Consider the following 21407-nt stretch of genomic DNA (forward strand, 5'->3'; position numbering starts at 1 on the left):
TTATAAGACGAGGTTTTTTTCAGAGCAAATGCTCTGAAAAATACCCCTCGTCTTCTAATCGGGGTCGTCTTCTAATCAGACCTCAAATAGAGTCTGATTAGGAGACTAAGATCCAGATCCCCCGCACCGCTGCAGGGGACCTGGATCCTCCTGTCTCACCCCCCCCCCCCCCATCATACACACACTTACCGGTGCTTCCTGCTGTATTGCCGGGGCAGCGGGTTGACGTCTACGCGATCCGCGTAGACAACGTCCGCTGCAGCCGGAAGGAGGTGTGGCTAGCAGCGGGGGTTGTCTGCGTCCGTCGCGCAAACCTTCCCCGACTGTCAGAGATCAGAGTTCCCCGCACCGGTGCGGGGAACTCTGATCTCTGACAGCCGGGGAAAGTATACGCGACGGACGCAGACAAACCCCCGCTGCCAACTCCACCTCCTTCCGGCTGCAGCAGAAGGCGACGTCAACCCGCTGCCCCGGCTGGAAGCACCGGTAAGAGAGGGCTGAGAGGGGAGGGGAGGGGAGAGTGTGTGTGTGTGTGTTAGTTAAATGGGGGTATAGGGTGTGTGTGTGTGTGTTAAATGGGGGCATAGGGCATTTCTGGAGTGGCGTTAAGGGGGCATTTAATAGAGCACTCTGCCTCCTGAAATGCCTTATACACCTATATGCCACTCTGCCCCATAATATGCATTTTAACCCCCTAAATGCCAGAGTGGCATATAGGGGTATAAGGCATTTCTGGAGGCAGAGTGCTCTATACAATGCCTTTTAACTCCCTTAATGCCACTCTGCCTCCTGAAATGCCTTATACCTCCCTATATGCCACTCTGCCCCATAATATGCATTTTAACCCCCTAAATGCCAGAATGGGATATAGGGGTATAAGGCATTTCTGGAGGCAGAGTGGCATATAGGGGTATAAGGCATTTCTGGAGGCAGAGTGGCACATAGGGGGTCAAAAGGCATACCATGGGGCACAGTGGCATATAGAGGGTTAAAAGGCATATCATGGGCCACAGTGCCATATTGGAGTGGCAAGCCTGGGGGCAGATGTGCGTAACTGGGGGACAGGTTGGAAAATACAAGAAATAAAAACAAAAAAAATATTTTTCTCAATCATAGCTTTTATTAAAAAAAATAGTTTACATGAATTAACATTTACTGGTAAAACTTTTTTCCTTTAGGGTCGTCTTATATTCAGGCTTTTTCTTTTTTTCCTAAGTTAATATTCAGATTTTGGGGGGTCGTCTTATAATCAGGGTCGTCTTATAATCGAGCAAATACGGTAATACCAGATGTAGGAGCGATAACACAAATGGGTTAAACAGGCGTATAAACTCTTACTTCTGTCACCGGTACTGGCAAGCATCAATTACTGGTACAACACAGACATAAACTTACGCTGCTTGCTGCCAGCCAACCATCACGCGAGTCTCATCTTCCAGAGTGTTTATGCTTGTTTTATGCAGCAGCACGATTGGTAGTTGTAACGCAGACCTACTATTGGCTAAGAGTGGGAAAGTGGGTGGAGATGTTGAAGCAGGGACGTGTCTGTGTTTTCCAGCTGTCTTCTCTGTGTTCATTATGTTTATGAGGGGCAGAAAGAAACCAGAAGCAGGCACACGGATTTGGTCCCCAAAGGGGGCCAATTTGAAGATCTTCAGCAAAAGCAGCCCTGCTGCCTCAGCATACTAGGAAGCGCCCTGGGCTTTCTTGTTTTGAACAGTCTGTTCATTACCTGTCCACATGCTCCCAGAAGCTTTTTTATTGGACCGTGTGCTTATGCAGTCAGTCACCTAGTAATTTGATTGGCTGATTTAGGGTGATCACGAACTCTCGGATGCTTTCCTTTTGCATAGTTTTTATGACAGACAGACAGCATTGAATCATTTGCAGTTGCCAAACGTCATCTTAATTACACTTTAGAACTGATTTGTCCTGATTTTTTCTAATGTGAGTTTGGCCAAAAATCTGGCATGACCCTGTGAGATTTTTCTGACCCCCTTGGCTAGTGGTAGTGCACAGGTGAGTAAAGCTGTGCCTTTTTGGCACGTTACTAATACATTGTTGTCTTGGAACTCCACATTGCACATGTGCCTTGGTCCAACTAGGACTCCTTCTCCGTTTTAGTTATTTCATTCCGTTCTTCATGCCCACTGTGCCAAGATGGCTGTAGTCATGGGCATTGTTTTCGAGAACGAGAGTAAAAATGGGTACGCTGCGGGTGAGGCGGTTACAGGACAGGTGCTACTAGAACTTCTGGAAACCATTCAGGTGCAACGTTTACGCCTTCAAGCTCATGGGGGAGTCTATGTCAACTTTACGCCTGGACAAGTTGAAGCGCCTCATGAAGGACCATCTTCAGGACAGTTTGATGAGTATCTGAACGAGGAAGTCACGTTACTGACAGAAACGCCAGGTGAGGTAACTGTGAAGTAGAAGAGTTACGCAGTTATTACTTGTGTGTGTGTATATATATATATATATATATATATATATATATATATATATATATATGGTAGGGGTAAAACTCCCAGTGGGTCTGAACAGGTGCCTAGACCCAGAAGACACCCCCAGTGGGATAGGGTCCAAAGAAAGAACCAACGCTGAGTGTAGGAGCAGAGTACAGTTTGTAGGTAAGGCTGTCAACAACTGTAGTGTCATGCAGGGGGTGAAAGGGTTAATAGAGGGCAAAGTTACACACACACACACACACACTTCCCTCCCAGCACATAAAACAAGTTGAGCTGATGAGCAGCTCTGAGAAAATGAACCTCTCCTCCTTCCCCTCCCACCTAGCAGGAGAAGAAAGTGAAGGAGCAGACCAAAGGAGACCCCTCTCCCTCCCGGCACAAGAGGAGTAGCTCTGTGAAGCAGCTCCATGACAGGAGACCTCGTCTCTCCCCCTCCCTCTCAGCACATGACAACTAGAAGAACTGCTAATAGATATATAAATACATATATATATATATATATATATATATATATATATATAATCTCCATAAAGAGCTTAAGTGAGACAGCGGCCCCTTTTTAAAAAGTAGTTTTGGAGGCAGAGTAAAAGAAAAAAGTTTTCAAAGTGTTATTGTTTCTTAGTCCTCTCGGTTGCGTAGAAACTTCATGCCATCCTATTCTTATTGAATGTAAATATTATAATTGTGTCTCTATTTGTTTATCTCCATACTTGTGTACACACACAGAGGCAAAAATAATACCGGTGGATGGTGTTTGGAAATAGTATCTAAGTAAAAGTAAGCTGGCCCAGACTTTGGGGTTATTTCGCTTGCCTTATTTCACCTCATCGTGTCTGTTTCTTGTGTACCTAAAGGTATACGTGATCTCTGAGGTGTTATTTCAGAATCGCCTGTACGCGTGGATCTGAACAAAATCTGTACGGATCATTATTTGTAAAGAGAAACTAAAGCACAAATCACTTTATAGGAGTATGAATATGTGCATGATGTCCATTTTTCATGATGAAAAGGCTGAAACTTTAATTAGTACTTAATATTGTATTGTGTAAGAGTCATATTAGCTATGTTTCCAATTCCCTCGCAGTATTTTGCTGGGAGGCTGTTCCGCTTATGTGCCCCGTCTCATTATATGGTTATAGGTATAGGGTTGTACCGTGTTAGCCATAGAAAGAGAAAAAACAAATTTGGTAAAGATACTTTTATTGGGAAACTAGTATATAATGGGTTGCAATCTTTCAAGTTATATAGTCTTGAAAGCTTGCAATCCATTATACGTCGGTTGGTCAATAAAGGCATCATATTTACCAAATTTGTTTTTCCTCTCAGTAAGATAAGTAATTGGTACATGTTAATGGTAAGTGCAGTCCTGTTAATGTATGTAACCTGTTGTGTTATATGCACACATAGGAGGAAATTTAATATGTCTGCTCCTTTTAGTAAGATCTCTATAATGTCCTTAATGTGTGTGTGTGATACATACATACATACATACATACATACATACATACATATATATATATATATATATATACCGTATTGGCTCGAATATTGGCCGCACCCTAAAAGTTTGGTGCTTTATTTAAAGAAAAAGTTTTTTTCTTTAAAAAAGCACCAAAAAAACATGCTGCCACTCTGTCTCCCCCCCCCCCCGAGATATGCTGCCACTGTCCTACCCCCCCAAGATATGCTGCCACTGTCCTCCTCCCCCCCCCGAGATATGCTGCCACTCTGCCCCCCCTGACTTACCAGAGCAGACTCCCGGGTGTCTTGCGGGGCCGGCAGGGGACATCTACGCAATACCCATATACAACTTACGGTGCCGGCACTCAGCGGATGTGCCGGCACCGGAAGTTGTATACACGTATTGTGTAGATGTCCCCCGCCGGCCCCGTGCAAAGGGCTGGCAGGGGAGGCTGTCTGAGCGTATCAGAGAGTAGGATACGGGTCCCCTGCACCGCTGCGGGGGATCTGTATGCTAACCCCGCTGCCTGCCCGGCGCCTGGGACTGCATGTCGGGCGCTAGACCCCGAATATAGGCCGCACCCCCACTTTAAAGACTATATTCGAGCCAATACGGTATATATATATATATATATATATGTGTGTGTGTGTAATACTCTTAACCCCTTAATGACAAAGCCTGTACATGTACGAGCTCAAAATGCATTGTTTTGAATGGGTTTAGGAACCGGCCATTGTCCTTAAGGGGTTAATGTGTGTGTGTGTGGGTGTGTGTATATATATATATATATATATATATATATATATATATATATATATATATATATATATATATATATATATATATATCACACATTTTGGGGTCCTGCATTTTATTTATTATTACTGCTGGGATGGAAAATGAGTTTTAGATGTGTCCAGGGGACTATAGGGCCTGATCACTATTTGGGTAGTTAAATTAAGGTGTCTACTCTATGCCATATTAGTAATGTGTGAACACCAGGAACTAATATTGGGCCACTTAACGGTGTGTCCATGAGAAGAGGCCTTCAGGGGAATACAGGAGGACCATGTAATTGAACACCCGTCACACTGGCAGATTGGAAATGAAGTGGCTGATTTACAGCTGGCACAGCTCTCTCCAGCTCTACCTTAGGTGTGTAAGACTACTCAACGATATATTTCTCCACCAATGATCTGAGTGGTCTACGTGTTTTGTACTGGAAAAGGTAAAGACTAACAGGTGTTCCAACAAACACGTTATATTCGTAGTGAGTTTTAAATGACAAGTTCTCATTGGGCGATTCGTCAGTTGAATTCTTAGGTTTTCTTTATATAGAGTTTTAGCTTCTTAGTTAAATACACATGCATTCTGCAGGGAAATAGTGGTTGCAGTGTGTATTCTGATAAAGCAAAGTTAGTATAAGTTTGGCTTCACTGATTCCTGTTACTTAAAAGGTAATCTGGTCACTCTAGTCTAGTCTAGTGCCCCACCACAGAAACATAGACTTTGGCCTCTCTAGTCTGCCCATTTTTTGGTCCTAAGTGTTGGAAAAAGTAACTATTATACAATTAAATATTATCATATGGGTAGCACTGTGCAATTCCAAGACAATTGCTAAAATTAAGATAATTTCCATTTTAGTGCATCAGTAATTTCTACAGAAGGTATTAATGTTGTCTGAATGCTGGTATAATTATTACTGTACAGCTTTAGTAAATTCCTTAGCTGAGTCTACAGGGCCTCAAATTAAAGGCATAATTGTAAGAATATTGCAATCTTGACTGTGATCCCTCCCGCAGAATAAAACAAGCTCGTTGTGAGTGGAGAATTACCACAATCTTTCCTAGCAGTACTTTGTCCATGACCATGCTGTAAACACATTGATGCTGGCTTTGAACAGGGAATGAGTGCTCAGGTATGCCGGTCAAGAAAGGAACCCTGTCTGTGCGTGATGTATATGCTTTGAGCGCATGTTATAAAGTATGATGTGGTATGTAGACTTGTGCACTTAGTTTTGTACAAACGAGGAGGACCCTTCTACAAAACAAACAAAAACGAGCAAGGGACTTTCAAATATTTGTTATCCATTATTTTATTTTTTTCTCACCCTCCCTTACCTTACCTGGAACTTGCCACTGATTTTCTTGGCTGTCGTCCAACAAAGTCAATATACTCCTTGTTACATTTTGTTATCCAACAGCCCATGAAAGGGACCGTATAATGTCCTGTTACCCCCACTACAGAGGAATGCGTATTAAAGTACAGTGTGAGGAGTTGAGGACAGGGAAGCGGTTGTCTGAAGAGGAATTTGTGAAAAAGAAATGGACCAAAAACAAAACAAAAAAGTTGACTAAATAGTTTTTAGTCTGCATAAACAAGTCTAAATAGCAGCACTTTCCACACATTTACACAGGGGTTTAAACAGACCCCTGCCCACAGCGTTCGGCGAGCCAGTGCTGGAGCTGACTGAAGGTGAGCATATCACGTGCACATCTTAGTTGGGGATGGGTAAAAGTGCATTTGGATTTGGAAAAGGGCAACACAACATTTAAAGGGACCAATAATATGGATTAATATGGATTAAGCTGATAGCTGGACTGTCCCTTTAACTCTTGTTACATTTTATCGGCGACATACATAAATACTTGCTGGTCCTGAACTCTTCACCCTACTCATCAACAGTAATTTAATAGGGCTGGTGAACGGTGTTTTAATATGGTTGCTTTCACAATATATTAAAATCCTCTATCGTAGAAAAAAAATGTTTACACACTGAGTGTTAAGGTGAGTAATGGGATCCTTTTAAGTAAAAATGTCATTGCGATTTACAACATTAAATTATCAAACACTTTTGTTGGTTCTACAAAAAATAATAATGCTTTCTTTTTGATGGGAGAGAGGCACAAAGAGAGGGATTTATTCACTAAAGTAGGAGGGCTAAAGTTTGAAATATAGAAAAACAAAAAAGAATACTGTAAGATACTAGAGGGTTATAAAACGCAAAAGCCTGTATGATTCTTCGTTAAATCCTTGAGACTTCGCAAGTCAACTCACCAAATAAAATATGCGTTAGGCAGGGCGAGCTCAGCCCAGGAGACATTTGCTGGCATTACTCCTTCAAAGTGCGTAATTAAGTGTGTCAGTTGTAACCACTTCGGGATGACTCCCATATTAGTAAGTAAACACTTTGGGGAGAAAAGCAAAGACGCAGATTGCATTCAGAAATAGATGCAACACTGCAGGCGACATAGAGGCAGGTTGGATCACTTGTGATATTTAACATGCTTCCCCAAAGAGCTTATTGTTTCAGAGAAACTTAAGATCTATGGTGATAAGTTGCACATGCCACGATGTCAGGCCCTTCCAAAAGGTCATGAAATAAAAGTGACATGTACATTAGGCTGGAGGATTTGTGAATGAAAAGAATATGGTAGAAAGCAGCATGCTTTACAGTAGCAATTTATATTGATGATAGTAAGGCCATTCTGATCAGGGTTCTGTTGAAATCGAACAGGCCCCCAAGCTACCGCAAACACGCCGCCAGTCTGGTCTGTGAAATGTACGGCGTTTATGTGGGAGTGGAAACTTAGCCAGGAACCTAATAGAGGTGAGGTGGATCACAAGGAAATTTAGTGTCAGTGGCTGAAAATTATTGTGGATTTATTTGATGTGTGTCTTTGTGGCTGAGAATGTCTAATATGATTAAATGTGGTTGAGTGATCAGTGGCACAGTGTGTGTATCAGTGGGTCAATCTCATAAAATGATGCCCAAGAGAAGAAAATTTTGTAAAGAATGCCATTAATAGTATTATTTATTTATCTTTTTATTTATATATGACAGTAATCTACACAGCACTTCTTATAATACATAATCAAAGGGTATGGCAAAACTAGCTTTGACAGACTAAGACAAACCATTACATTAAGTAAAGGAGGATTTGCACACAAGCTTAACATGCCACATGTTTATTAAGGAAAAGTAAGATTGTGCCCCAAAAACAGTAAGTTTTGGATTTTTTTTAGTAGATTAATTTTTAGTACAATAACACTTTAATGTGTTATATAGGAAGAGAAGAGAGAATAGATTAGTATCGGATCTGTTGTGTGTTTGTCTCAGGTTTTTGTCACTACTGGTTACGCTACAGTATCAAGACTTGTAATGTGTACCTAAGTTTTAGGAGTGGAGCAAAAGGTACAGTAAAGCTGGACGACAACAGGTGGTGATTGACGATTGGAAGAGCAGAGTGTGATACTTTAGACACTGAACAGAGAAAAGGCAAAGCTTTGGTTTGATTTGGTTTATTGTTACTGCACAGAAGACCATATCAATGTAACTGTACATTGCTGTTCCATTATATTAAGTATGTGTTCCTCCCCATGCTTTGGAGGCTGTGTCAATGTAAAGGACGGCAATCCATGTTACGTTTGCCTGCTCATCATAGACTGGTCCCAACCAGGTTCAATTAGAAGCCCTTGAGTAAGGGTAGAATGCCCTGCTCACGTATTTACAGTAGGCCCTGCGCCAGTCGCAAGCAAACCTTTTGCTAAATTAGGCTATTTGTACAAAGCCACGAAAATGAGGCCAGACCCCCTTATCCAAATCAGATAAGAGCGAGGCCTCGGCCGCTGCCTCTGACCCTGCCTTTGCCACGGCGTGCGCTGCATCACTGCTGAGAGACGGATATGACGTCATATTCCGGCGCCCAGCATGAAATGCTGGCACAGCAACCAAATCATAGGCCTCGTGGAGGAGAGAGGGACGTTGAGCGGTTGCTGAAAACTTATTCCTGGGCGACAGCTTGGCGCCCCTCTGTCTCCTCCGCGTCAATAAGTGCTACCTCTCGGCTGCAACAAAAAAAGTAAGCCTACGCCGCTGGATGTAAGGTTATAATAAGGAGGCCACTCTGTGGAGGTTGGGTCATTAGAATCTGAGCTTGGTTTTTCAAGGATAATGTTTCTCAATACTTCTATGATCAAGTATCACTAATACTTCTAATTACTTTTTCAGAACTTAAATTCAGTGAGCACTGCTTCAGAGTCCTTTTTTTTTTGTTGTTGTTTTTTAAACATTGTTTGAGTTTCCAGGTAAGACAGTAGATCACCTTTTCGGCTGGTTCCTAAACGTTTTGTTTTCATCTACAAGTATCATCATGAGTGTTTTATCAGCTCTTGATGTTGTTTGCTTTAGCGTGATACATGCACTTAAATGATCGTTAACTTCTTTTAGGTGAAGATGAAAATAACACGTTTTCAGCTGGAAAACACAACATTCGATTTAATTTTCAAGTACCTCTTGGGTAAGTTGTTTTTTGTATTATGATCATTGTTTTTTGGAGGCTTAGATCTATACATATATTGTTTTCCCCAATTCTGTGCTAAATTGTGGCTTGGTACAATAATGTTGTGTAAAATAACTGTTTTCCTTTACCACTGACGTTATTTAATATTTAAATATTAACATCACAGTGTTTTGGTTTTTTTTTGTTTCTTCCTTCTTTAAATCTTTAATCCTAGTATTGATCAACATCTTGCTTACAATAAACCCTGTGAGTGGCAGAGGGTTGACATATCACAGAGTAATTGAAAGATCTAAATTTCATTGCTTTGCACATGATGGTATTGAGCCGTATTTTACTCATCATTTCCACATTTATCCGGTATTTTCATCAAAGGTGATGTAAGGAAGATACATGGAACATTCTCTCAGTAGAAATGGTAGAGGCTTGTACAGCGAGGGAATTTAAATGTGCATAAAGCTATCCTGAATCTGGGACAAGATAAGGGATTGCTAAAGGTCGGGGTATACTTTTGTAATATACGTTGAAGTTCAAATGTCCCAGGCATTGTTAATGTTTTAAGCAACTATTGTAGCTGGAAATAGCGGATTTTTTTTTCTTTTATTAACCCCTTCGCGACCTTTGCCGGTTCAGGACCGTCATAACAAGAAGGTCACTAAATGACCTTTGACGGTCCTGAACCGTCAAAATAAATAAGCTTAGAAAGTGATCAAGGATCACTTTCTTCGCTTAAACGGCCTTGCTGTAATGCCTCGATGTCGAGGCATTCAGCAAGGCCGAGATCGGCATCGGGGGCCATGTCTGGCCCCTCCCCGGGGCGTCATCAGCCGCCATACATTGTATGGCGGCGGACGCCCGTTTTAAAAGCGTTTAGGAGGCGATCAACGATCGCCTCCTAAACTTAAATGGTGTCGCTGGAATGCCTCGATCAGGAGGCATCCAGCGACACCAAACACTTACCTCTGGGTGGGCTGTGACCGCTCCGGAGAGCGGTCACAGCCGCCGCTGCCGGTGATCTTCGCCATCAAGCAAGATGGCGGCGGCCCGGGAAATAAAACAATAAAGACGAAAAAGTTCGCTAGAGGGTCTCCAGACCCTCTAGAGAACTGGCTCCACTTGCTGGTTGAATACAGGTACTGCATTCAACCATGCAAGTCAATGGAGCCCAGCTTTCTAATCACTATGTGATTAGTAAAATATTAAAAAAAAATAAAAAATGGAAAAAAAAATTAAAAAAAAATGTGCTAACATTTAAAAATAATTATGCAGTGATGTCACTAGATGAACCATCCAGTAACAGCAAAATGTGTAAAAAAATATATAAAAAAAGTATTACAAAAATAAAATAAAATTAAAAAATAAAGTTTATTATTTTGAGCAAGTGCTAAAATTTATCAAAAATCTCAACAAAGAGTTAAAATAAAAGCACTTCAAATACCCAAGGGGTGTCTAATATATAAAAAAAATGGCTGATGGGGTAAATTGGAGTGGCCTAGCTCAAAGATAGGGCATAGGTACAGACTGACCAAAATGGAGAAAAAAAGCGCACTTCCCAAATGTGGCATTTTAAATCTGAAACAACCCGACAAACCCATGCATGTTGGGTATCACTGCACTCAGGAGATGTTCCTGAACACACATTGGCGTGTTGTTTGACAGTGGCATATACCAGGACCTGTATATCTATAACTAAAGTACAATTTGTGTGAAAAAAAAAAAAAAAAAAATTACTATTACAAAGTTTGACAAAGTGTAGTTCTATAATTGGTGCATGGAAAGGGTTAAAATAACAGCATTTGGAATACCCTGGGGTGTCTAGTTTTCAAAAATATATGGTTTGAATGGGTTAAATTGAGTTAACCGGCTTCAAAGATATTCCAAAGAGGAGAGGGAGGCACAATGACCAAATGACCACCTGAATTACGCATGCCCCAAAAGTAGCCTTTTACCAGCCAAACAATCTGACAAACCCATGCATGTGGGGTATCGCTGTACTCAGGAGATGTTGCTGAACACATATTGGGGGGTTGTTTGACAGTGACATATACCAGCACCTGTATATCTATAACTAAAGTACAATTTGTGTGGAAAAAAAAATAAAAAAAATTACTATTACAAAGTTTGACAAAGTGTAGTTGTATAATTGGTGCATGGAAAGGGTTAAAATAACAGCATTTGGAATACCCTGGGGTGTCTAGTTTTCAAAAATATATGGTTTGAATGGGTTAAATTGAGTTAACCGGCTTCAAAGATATTCCAAAGAGGAGATGGAGGCAGACTGACCAGATTTGTTAAAAAAGATTTGGAAATCATAAAACGCTGCTTGTACTTATTGGCCTATAACTTACAAAAAACAGCAAAAAAACATAAAAACATTGGGTATTTCTAAACTCAGGACAAGTAGTAGAATCTATTTAGCTAGTTTTTTTACTTGCTTTTTTAGGTGAGTAAAAGATTTTTCAAATAAAAGTCATAAAATGTGTTTTTTTTTCAATTTTTCACCATGTTTTTTTAATTTTTTTATAGTAAATAAGATGATACGATCAAAATAATGGTATCTGAAGAAAGCCCATCTTGTCCTGAAAAAAACAATATATAACTTATGTGGGTACACTAAATGGGTGAGGAGAAAATTACAGCTGAACACAAGCACCACAAAAGTGTCAAAACAGCCTCGGTCCCACAGGGTACAAAACGAAAAATGAGCCCGGTCCTTAAGGGGTTAAACACAAATGCAGTTAGTTATAAGCATCTTGGCACAATGTCAATTGTACTATACAAAGAAAAGAATAAACATTTGTCACTTCTGCATTTAAAAACAATAAAAATTTACATTACAATGACATACAAGACTTACAATGATTCCATTCGTCTTTACTAGATTTCCTAACAATATTTAGTGTGTGTGATTTTTAGGGAGTTATCTAATTAGATTGCTTTCAATTCTTGGGTCTAATTTACCGTCGACCAAAAAGTTTATCCAATCCAATCCAATTCCAGAGTGTTTGCGCTAAAATTCCTTTTTCCATGTGACATTGGTATACTAACTGCGATTTTATTTTGGCCCACGGGATTGGAGCTGCAGATCTCCAGTTTCTAGCAATCACTATTTTTATTGCCGTTAGTAACTGGAGAAGGAATTGTGTATCTTTTTTTCCATTATTCGGCAAATTTAGATGAAGTAGAGCTCTCTCAGGAGTTGATTTCCATTGTTGTCCGAAATTATCTACTAGTCTATATGAAACTTGTTGCCAAAGTTTTCGAATTGGATTGCAATTCCACCAAATATGGAGCATGTCCCCTCTCTCTGCACCACAACGCCAACAGTTTGGGAGATTATTAGGAAACATCTTTACTAAAACAGAAGGAACTAAGTACCACCTATTCATAATTTTATATCTGGGGCTATAAGGCATATCTTAGGAGGCAGTGCGGCATATCTGGTGGTATGTTGCATATCTGGGAGACAGTGCGGCAAGCCTGGGCTCAAATGTGCATAACTGGGGGGGGGCAGGTTGGAAAATAAAAACAAGAATTGCATTTTAGCAAAGTTTTTTTTATTTTTTTATTCTGCTGTTTGTTTTTAACAAAATATAATCAGCCAACTGATCGATTATGAAAATAATCGTTAGTTGCAGCCCTACCCAGATATGCCTTATACCCCCAGATATGCCCCTCCGTCCTCCCCAGATATGCCTTATACCCTTCAGATATGCCATAGTGCCTTCATAGATTCACAGACTCGTTCACAGCACACTGACACAATACTTTTATAAATACATACAGGATTAATCTTCACTGCCCCCAGGATTTAGATTCCCCTTAGTTTGTCCCCCTTTACCTCTAACTGCACCTTAAGTTAACCTTATTAAGTTCATTAAATTAACCCTCTGTCCTCAGCATTCAATTAACCTTAAAGACCCCATTAACCATAACTGTCCCTAAATTAACCCCCACCTCCTCTAACTTTCAGCAGCCCAAATATTAATTTTATACTTACTATTAGATGAGTTGCTGAGCAGTGTGGACGCTATAAGGAAAGGGGCGGGGCCAATCATCAGTGTGACTGCAGGGAGGGACTGTAAGTAGTAACTGCTGTGAGTGACATTGAATGAACCGGATTATAAAACGAGGGGTATTTTTCCGAGCATTTGCTCTGAAAACCCCTTATCTTATAATTGATCAAATCGATTCAACTAGTCGATAATGAAATTCGTTGGCAACAATTTTCATTATCGATTAGTTGTTGCTGCCCACTGTATTCTACTACTTACAGCGCTACAGAATATGATGGTGCTATATAGAACCATAAATCATAATAAGGGACACCAAACGTATAAATGGTAGTGTACATTTTAAAAAGGTAGGGTTTACGCCTCTTTTTATCATAACCTTTTTGGAGAAGTTTACAACTTTTCTTGCTTACGCTCAACCAGCATCCTAATCAAGCCATCTGAATGACAACAACCTCTACAGAACATTCTGACTCGATCAACTCCTTCCCATCCTAACAGTCCTCTCCTACTGTTTTGCTCCCCCCCCCCTAGATTGTAAGCTCATAAGAGCAGGGCCCTCTGTCACGAACGCACCCTATTCCAAGCGTGCGCATGACTTGGTTCTGGTGGTAAAAGGGTTAAAATTCACTGTCTGCCCTATACCGGAAATAGTGATTAAAAAAAAAAAATGTCCACCCTTAATACCACCCGCAATGAACTATAATGATATAACTAATATCATAACACTGCCACCACCAAGACAATTTATAAATGGGGTGCCTTGGTCCCCCAAGCGAATCAGACTAAAAACCCACATAATTTAAACACAATTATTAGGCGATTTTAAATTACCAATAATCGGGTCTAATCGGGTAACGTGAGTCTTTACCAGACAAAGGCAGAACTTAATAAAGGAATATTTATTATGAACAAAAAATAGTCACAGTGCATACACAAAAAAGATGATAAACAGATTATTTACACAAAACAGATTAAATAAAAAGGAGAAATCACAGAAAACCTAACTACTCACTGAATGGTAAATTACTGGTTTTTCTGTCCGTAGGGCTCCGGCAAGGAAAGATGGGGACTTACTCAAAATTAGTTCTTCGCCCCTAGTAAGCACACTGGCCAATTTCCTCTCATTAACTTTATAACTTTTCCAGTTCATCTCGAGTTTCCAAGCCGGCTCAGAGGTGGTATAAGTGGAGGGAAGGTGTACCTATAGGAACCATAAGTGACCTCCCCCTTGTGTTGTGGAAACATACCAGTCAAAATAACTAAGTTTCATTTTATCGTCCCTCCTATGCTCGCCACAGCAATTCATGCATTTATGAATTTCTTGTAAATGATGAAGTCCATAGATATGTCACACTTGCTACTTATGACTGAACATCACAGACTTCACAATTCCTTCCAAACCGTTTACATTGCGTGCCATATTTGTATTCATTTTGTAGGGTGCGCTTTCCCCGTTCTAGATATGCACAAAAGGAGGTATTATTATGAATCTATGAGTTATTATTGATATGTGTGTTGGATATGACCTGGATATGAAATGGTTTTCCTGACTGGTGGTGGTCACTTAACATAGAATCCAGTATCTATAAGGGGATACAGGTGTGTGTGTGTATGTGTGTGTGTATATGTGTGTGTGTGTGTGTATGTATATATATATATATATAATGTGTTTCATTCAATTCAGGGATACACTGACTGCTTTATCCAAGAGCAGATCTGGTGTCTGATATTTCTATCCGTGTCCTGCAGAGAGACAAGCATCTTCTCAGAGGTCGGACCAGACTAGTGACATAGACTGTCCATCTCTGACTGCAGGAACAGTGAAATAAATCATTGACTGCTTACGAATTGGTCAACAACTGTGTTTTTCAGCGTTTGTCCGTGTAAGAGTCCCAGTCAGGGAAGGCCCGCTAGTTCTGTACTCTGTTATGTCAACCCTTCTGCCAGGTGCCGTGTCATCTGTAAAACATGCATTGCGGAGTGTTTGCAATATTAGTAACGCACATGTCGAGCAGCGAAGGTCCAAGGTTAGAACTCTGAGGCTCCGCGCTGGTGCCGTTAGTTCCCTCTGTACACGAAACAAATGTATTCTGTGCTTATATACACTGCCTTGTATGATGTATTTGATTTCGAAGCTTCACTTATACCACCCAGTGTTACATAAACTCCCTACATAAATATTGGTTTCATTAAGATAAAAATAAAAGTGAACCCCTATATCAAATAATGTCAAGAAGTATTCTGTCATTCTATATGCAGAGGAGCATCAGATTAATATCACAGCACAATAAAGCATGTTGATTTTCTGAAAAAAAGCAGATCATGGCATTTTTCATCTAACATATATTTCTCTTTTAACCCCTTAATGACAAAGCCCGTACATGTACGGGCTCAAAATGCATTGTTTTCAATGGCTTTAGGGACTGCCCATTCTCCTTAAGGGGTTAATACTTGCATACACTTAAATGAGTTGGGGCAATCAATAATGCATACAAATAGGGACAAAATGTATATGCATTCCTTTTGGAAAACTTCAAGGAGGGCTCCCCCTTATGGGACTAGCCCCATAGTATATTTTGTGGATGGGGACATAAGAAAGTATGTAAGAAAGTTTGTTATTTGAGAGTCTTTTCCATCTATGCAGTGTGTGATGTATGTATATATAATTAAATATATATATATATTTATTTATTTTTTTTAAATACATATAATGAAACCATATAGGAATTTTGTTCGGAATATTTAGTGTTCTTTTTTGCTGAGTATTGTTCTAATAATTGTTTTGTTTGCATTGGTTCTTTTCAGGCATTTGGTTTCTACGTTTAGTGGGAAATATGGCAGAGTTTATTACCAGGTGACAGTGGTTTTGGAAAGGGCGTCCATGCCTCCTCAAAGCGTTCACAGAGAGCTCCGCATTATCAATCATATTGATGTCAACTCGCCAGCTTTACTCGTAAGGAATAATCCACTACCTGAAACTTTTTTTTTTTTTTTATAAATAAAACCTGATGTCTTGATTTCATTTCTATTTAACTCCAAATAACAAGTACTTGTATGAGCCTGTATTTCGTATATTCGCAGTCTAATATATGCAGGTGTTCCGATTTGTTCTATTAGATGTACATCACGCAGCACCATTTATAGCGAAGACTGCATTTGTAAGGCTTGCTGTCCTAAACGTGAATAATGACAGCTGCAGAAGACGTAATTATGTGAGGCTTATTATTAATCATCGCAGGTCTGCTATCTAAAGCAGACCATTATATGTCACGTATCCTTCCATTTTTCATGCCATTTTCTAACACTAAGTAAGTGTATGCAGCTGCTGCTAAAAATCCTTTCAGCTATCATGCCCTAATGGCAGATTTGATCACATTAAAGCATTGAACTCCAATAATCACCGCAAATACATAGTATGGCAGGGAGGATCAGAGCATAAGTAACAACAAAGCAGCGAGATGGGGAGCTAATGAGCTTTATTCTTTTATCTGAGCCCATTTTATCAAAATAATATACAATTATACCTTGCACTTTTATGACAGCTATACAGGAGACTAATGGCCCGGTATTTAAATATGAATGATATCATCATAGAGAATGCTCTGGCAATTGAAGCTGATTTTAACAACACCAATTTGACTTAGATTTTGTTTTATGGGGAGGGAGCACAACTGAATTCTGTAACTTCGCAAAATCTGGGAGTTTCAGATGGAACGCAAAAGCCTTCTAAATGCTTCACGCTGTATTAACCCCATCAGCGTGCCCACGTCATATTGTGGGCATAATATTTTCCAATGAAAAACAGTAAAGTGTATTTGGGATAATAACAGCAAATATTGTTGGTGACAACACTGTCAATCAAGTGCACGTAATGTGATGTTTAAATTACCGTGTTCATTTTCAGAAAAGTAGATGATCGCAAAAAAATACTATTTATATAATTTCCATCGTTGCATAAACTTGAGGCAGCGCTGCAGCCGTCTTAGACCTGCTTTCCCAAGATCCGGGAAAATAAAGACCGAATGGATAGCTTAGCATTATGGGAGTTGCAGTTTCACAGCAGGTGGAAAGCTACTTGTTGGTTATCTCTTGCCTAGGAACTAGACATAGGTCTAAAAGTGGCTTCTAAGATGAACACATCTCTTGCTCATAAAGTAACTAAGGGGGTGGGAGCGAATGTATCCCTTTATAAGACCGCGTGTGTCAAGTTAATAATAAATAAAATAATATTAATTTGTATGTGTTATAACAAAGAGAAAAAACATCGCACGGGCAAGTCAGACAATATATTTATGCCTCTGTTCAAAATTCGAAATATTATCTTTTGATGGCTTGTTCATAGGCTTCAGTATTTAAACAAAAACCTGATTTGATCACGAGAACTGTGTTATGGTTTGAACACATAGCAACGCACTCTGTTTTTGAGCACAGATAGAGCCCATATCGTAAGATAACTAAACATACTTAACTACTGTTAATTGTTGTTTTTGATAACATTGTAACACTTTGCTCTTAGTATTTTTATATCTTCATAGCTTGGCAAAATGTTATCAGTTTTACTAAAAGTCTAATGTCTTTATGTGTTGTTGTTTTTTTTGTTTGTTTTGTATGTATTTCTAGACTGCGGTACTAAGATCCAAGGAAGAAACAGTTGGTTGTTGGGTCTTTACGTCGGGTCCAATCTCTTTAACTGCTAAAATTGGAAGAAAGGGATACAGCAACGGTATGTTTCTCTCTCTTATCTTCCTGGTTCTTAAAAATAAATTATCCTTGAACAAAAAACGTGGGTTTTTTTATAGCAATTGTACCATTGTTTTACCCACTCTTTTGGAGCTTGACAAATGTCAGGATTGTGGTCATCATGGGGCTTGAGGAGCGAATGCTCTCGCTGAAGTTTTACCAATGGAGAATGTGGATAGTGTGAACTCATTGGCTATCTTTCCAAGTCACACTTTACCCGTGATGGTCTGTATGTGAAAAATTGCTGTGACTGACCTTGGGGACGTAAGATGCTTCACACTTAAACATACATTTTTTTCTGTTGCTGTTTTTGACAGTGCTAACAATGCAACTATTGCGACTATTACTGTTCTATTCTGATTGAATTGCATGTTCATCTTCTGTTTTGTAGGAGAAGCGATTTCAATTTATGCAGATATTGAGAATGGCTCTTCTCGCCTAGTGGTTCCCAAAGCTGCCATATACCAAACTCAGAAATTCTTCATCAATGGAAAGACAAAAATGTTCAGGCAGATGCTTTCCAGCGTCCGAGGGAACCACATTGCATCTGGAAGAACAGAGCTGTGGAACGGGAAAACACTAAAAGTACCTCCTGTTTCTCCTTCTATCCTAGACTGCAACATCATCCGAGTGGAATATTCTCTAGAAGTGAGTGCACGTTCCCTTCCTAATATTGGTAACAGGGAGCTGGTTACAATCATATCTAGCACTTTGCCCTTTGTAATATTGTTGTAAAATTCGTCAGGATGTGTCAACATTCCATTTGGCAAAAATACCGCATAATTTAATCGAGTAATTTGGCAGGATTAGCATGAGACTACTACTAGCAACTGTAGCCAGAATGCCAACTACTCAAAGAAGGCATATGAATCCTGTACTAACAAGGATGGGAATTGCAACGAGAGAACACCAACACACTCTTTCTGAATTACACAGCACATTTTTTTTTATTTTTTTTTTTAATAATCAGTTTCTTTTTTTGTCTTTTATTGAAGGTAGAGAGCTTTATTTGGCTTGTGTTTTAAAAATAAATGATGACTATGAGTTCACCAAATAGCCACCCTGTAGATTGACACTGCTTTTATGTTGTGCTAAATCCGCTTAAGAACATGGCAGGTGCTATGCCAGTTTTACACCTTTCACTAAGTATTAATAAAAATATCCTCTCTTTTATTTTCTTGTCTGTTGTAGAGCTGACTTCACCACAAGGTGATAATAGCTAGAGACTAATTACTCTACGCAGTGTCTAGCACAAGTAGTTTATTTGCACTCTGTTACAGCATCGCAGGTAGATTCCGGGAAGTGATTTACAGCTTTCTATTGGGCTGTCAATAGCTGCCCGATGTAATGTTTCCAGAGGATCATGAGAAATATGCATGAGATGCCTTAGCTGTGCTTTTTAGTTAAGGCAGATAGTATTTATGCATATGATAGATGGTTTCCGATGTTGGATTCATTCATCCAAGAAACTGTCATATATGACATCCATGTAGTACAGTTACTGTCATTCAATATTAGAATGACTTAACGTTACAGCATTAAGGGACAATGCCATAAAAATGCCCTGGTAAATACAGATTTACACAGTAAACCCCAGTTTACTAAAATGAAGGCAATTATCCACTAGTTTTTACTATTTTTAAGTATACTATATTATTAGTATATATATATATATATATACATACATACATACTAAGTTATACTATATTATAAGTATATGGTCCTTTGCAGACCTAGGCTGTGGAGAAAACATTTGCTTTGCTAATTCCTAAAAAGCATACATTACTGGTAGTTTAAGGTGATACATCCATTAATCAATTTGCTTTTTTTCTTATAGGTGTATATTCATATTCCCGGTGCTAAGAAACTAAAGGTAGAGCTGCCTTTAGTTATAGGTACAATTCCTTACAATGGCTTTACCTATAGGAACGCCAGTGTTGTCAGTCAGTTTCCGGTGGATATGAGCTGGCTTGCCATGACCTTGCCTGAGCAACCAGAAGGTAGGGACCTTTAGACTAAACTGTGCTGTCTATATGCCTTTAACTATTGTCCAATTTATTTTAGTTAGTATTACGATTATTGATACAATGATCATTGCTACTCTTGTTATCAATATTATTGTTCTGCAATTTTATTTACTTGTCCCATCCTGCTTTAAAAGAAAATGTAGTTTAACCCCTTAAGTTCCAGAGTGTTCATGTTAAAAAAAAAAAAAAAAAAGTTTAATGAATAAATTAAATGTCCCATTGATTTTATTTATTTATTTATGTGTTCCTTTCCAGCTCCACCAAACTATGCAGATGTAGTGTCTGAGGATGATCTCTCCAGGGATGTCCCACTTACTACAGTGTACAGTGACGTAGAAGAGCAGATTCAATGTCCTCCATTTGCTGTAATGCAGGAGTTCCGCTTCCAGCCGCCACCTTTTTATTCCGAGGTAAAATGTATTTTCAGTGTTTCGCTATTACCTACCCTACCAAAAGGGAAAGTCCCATGGAAAAAATATTATATTATATTTCAGAATCATATAGAGTAATATAGCTTAGCATTGACAATAACCTGGTTTTATCTCTCATCTGCCATTGTTGTCGGTCAAGGGGTATTTTCGGTAACTTGCCCTGTACAGTCACCACACTGAGCAAATGCTTTATGGCAATGAAATCCATTCTTGCATAGACTTTAATTTGCCCTGCTGAGAACCACATTATTATTTACAACAGGTCGTATGATAAGGAGTCAGGGTGTTTGTCTAGTAGATTGGGCCAAGGTAACAGAGCTAGAAGACATACAAATGGATAATAATCAACTGCCTGAAAAAAATATATTATGCAGAAACTAGAGCAGGAGTTAAAATAGAGATCACAATATTTCTAAACATATTTGAATCTGATAGTAGTAATACAGAATGTTGAGAGTTCCCGTTTAAAGAAATATGTTACATTTCCTAATACTTTACCTGTCTTGGCCTATGATTCTTTTATTTTCTAATGATACATCGCTGCTAATTTCCTAAAGTATGTTACAGGTTAATGTAAACAATTTACAAATGTATATTCGTTTTCTTAAATAGGTAGATCCACATCCCTGTCCCACGGCGGAAAGACATGTCTCGTTTACAATAGACGGCTGAAACCCAACATCATTTGACTCACTGGAGATTAGTCTACTTCAAGATTTCATAAGGTGTCTCAGATTCTGTGTTCATTAAAGCCTTGTTAACGCTATCTGTGCCTAAAAAAGGAAGAAATACGGGAAATCACCAGCCGTCAATCCTAAAAACCCCAAAATAATTATGCTTTTGTTCTTCCTAAAACGATGAAGATATCCAAATATCTTAAGATGAACTTGAAGCGAACATTTAAGTGGATATCACCACATAGTTCTATCCAAAGACCAAATGGAAAGGGAAAAGAGGGAGTTT

The 21407-nt window shown here is 39.3% G+C and overlaps 1 protein-coding gene across 1 annotated transcript; it reads left to right on the plus strand.

Annotated features, from left to right (window-relative positions):
- Positions 1 to 2160: 2160 nt before the first annotated feature.
- LOC149300031 (arrestin domain-containing protein 4-like) lies at positions 2161 to 21116 on the plus strand. The gene is made up of 8 exons (XM_089485511.1): positions 2161 to 2413; positions 9161 to 9230; positions 16052 to 16199; positions 17867 to 17969; positions 18378 to 18634; positions 19824 to 19986; positions 20269 to 20423; positions 21057 to 21116. Exons 1-8 carry the CDS (start codon positions 2161 to 2163, stop codon positions 21114 to 21116), a joined length of 1209 nt encoding a protein of 402 aa, XP_089341637.1.
- Positions 21117 to 21407: the final 291 nt, after the last annotated feature.

The sequence above is a fragment of the Sceloporus occidentalis genome, unplaced genomic scaffold (genome assembly GCF_023333645.1).
Source record: "Sceloporus occidentalis isolate IW3139 unplaced genomic scaffold, rSceOcc1.0.p SCAF_26, whole genome shotgun sequence".
Lineage (NCBI taxonomy): Eukaryota > Metazoa > Chordata > Lepidosauria > Squamata > Phrynosomatidae > Sceloporus > Sceloporus occidentalis.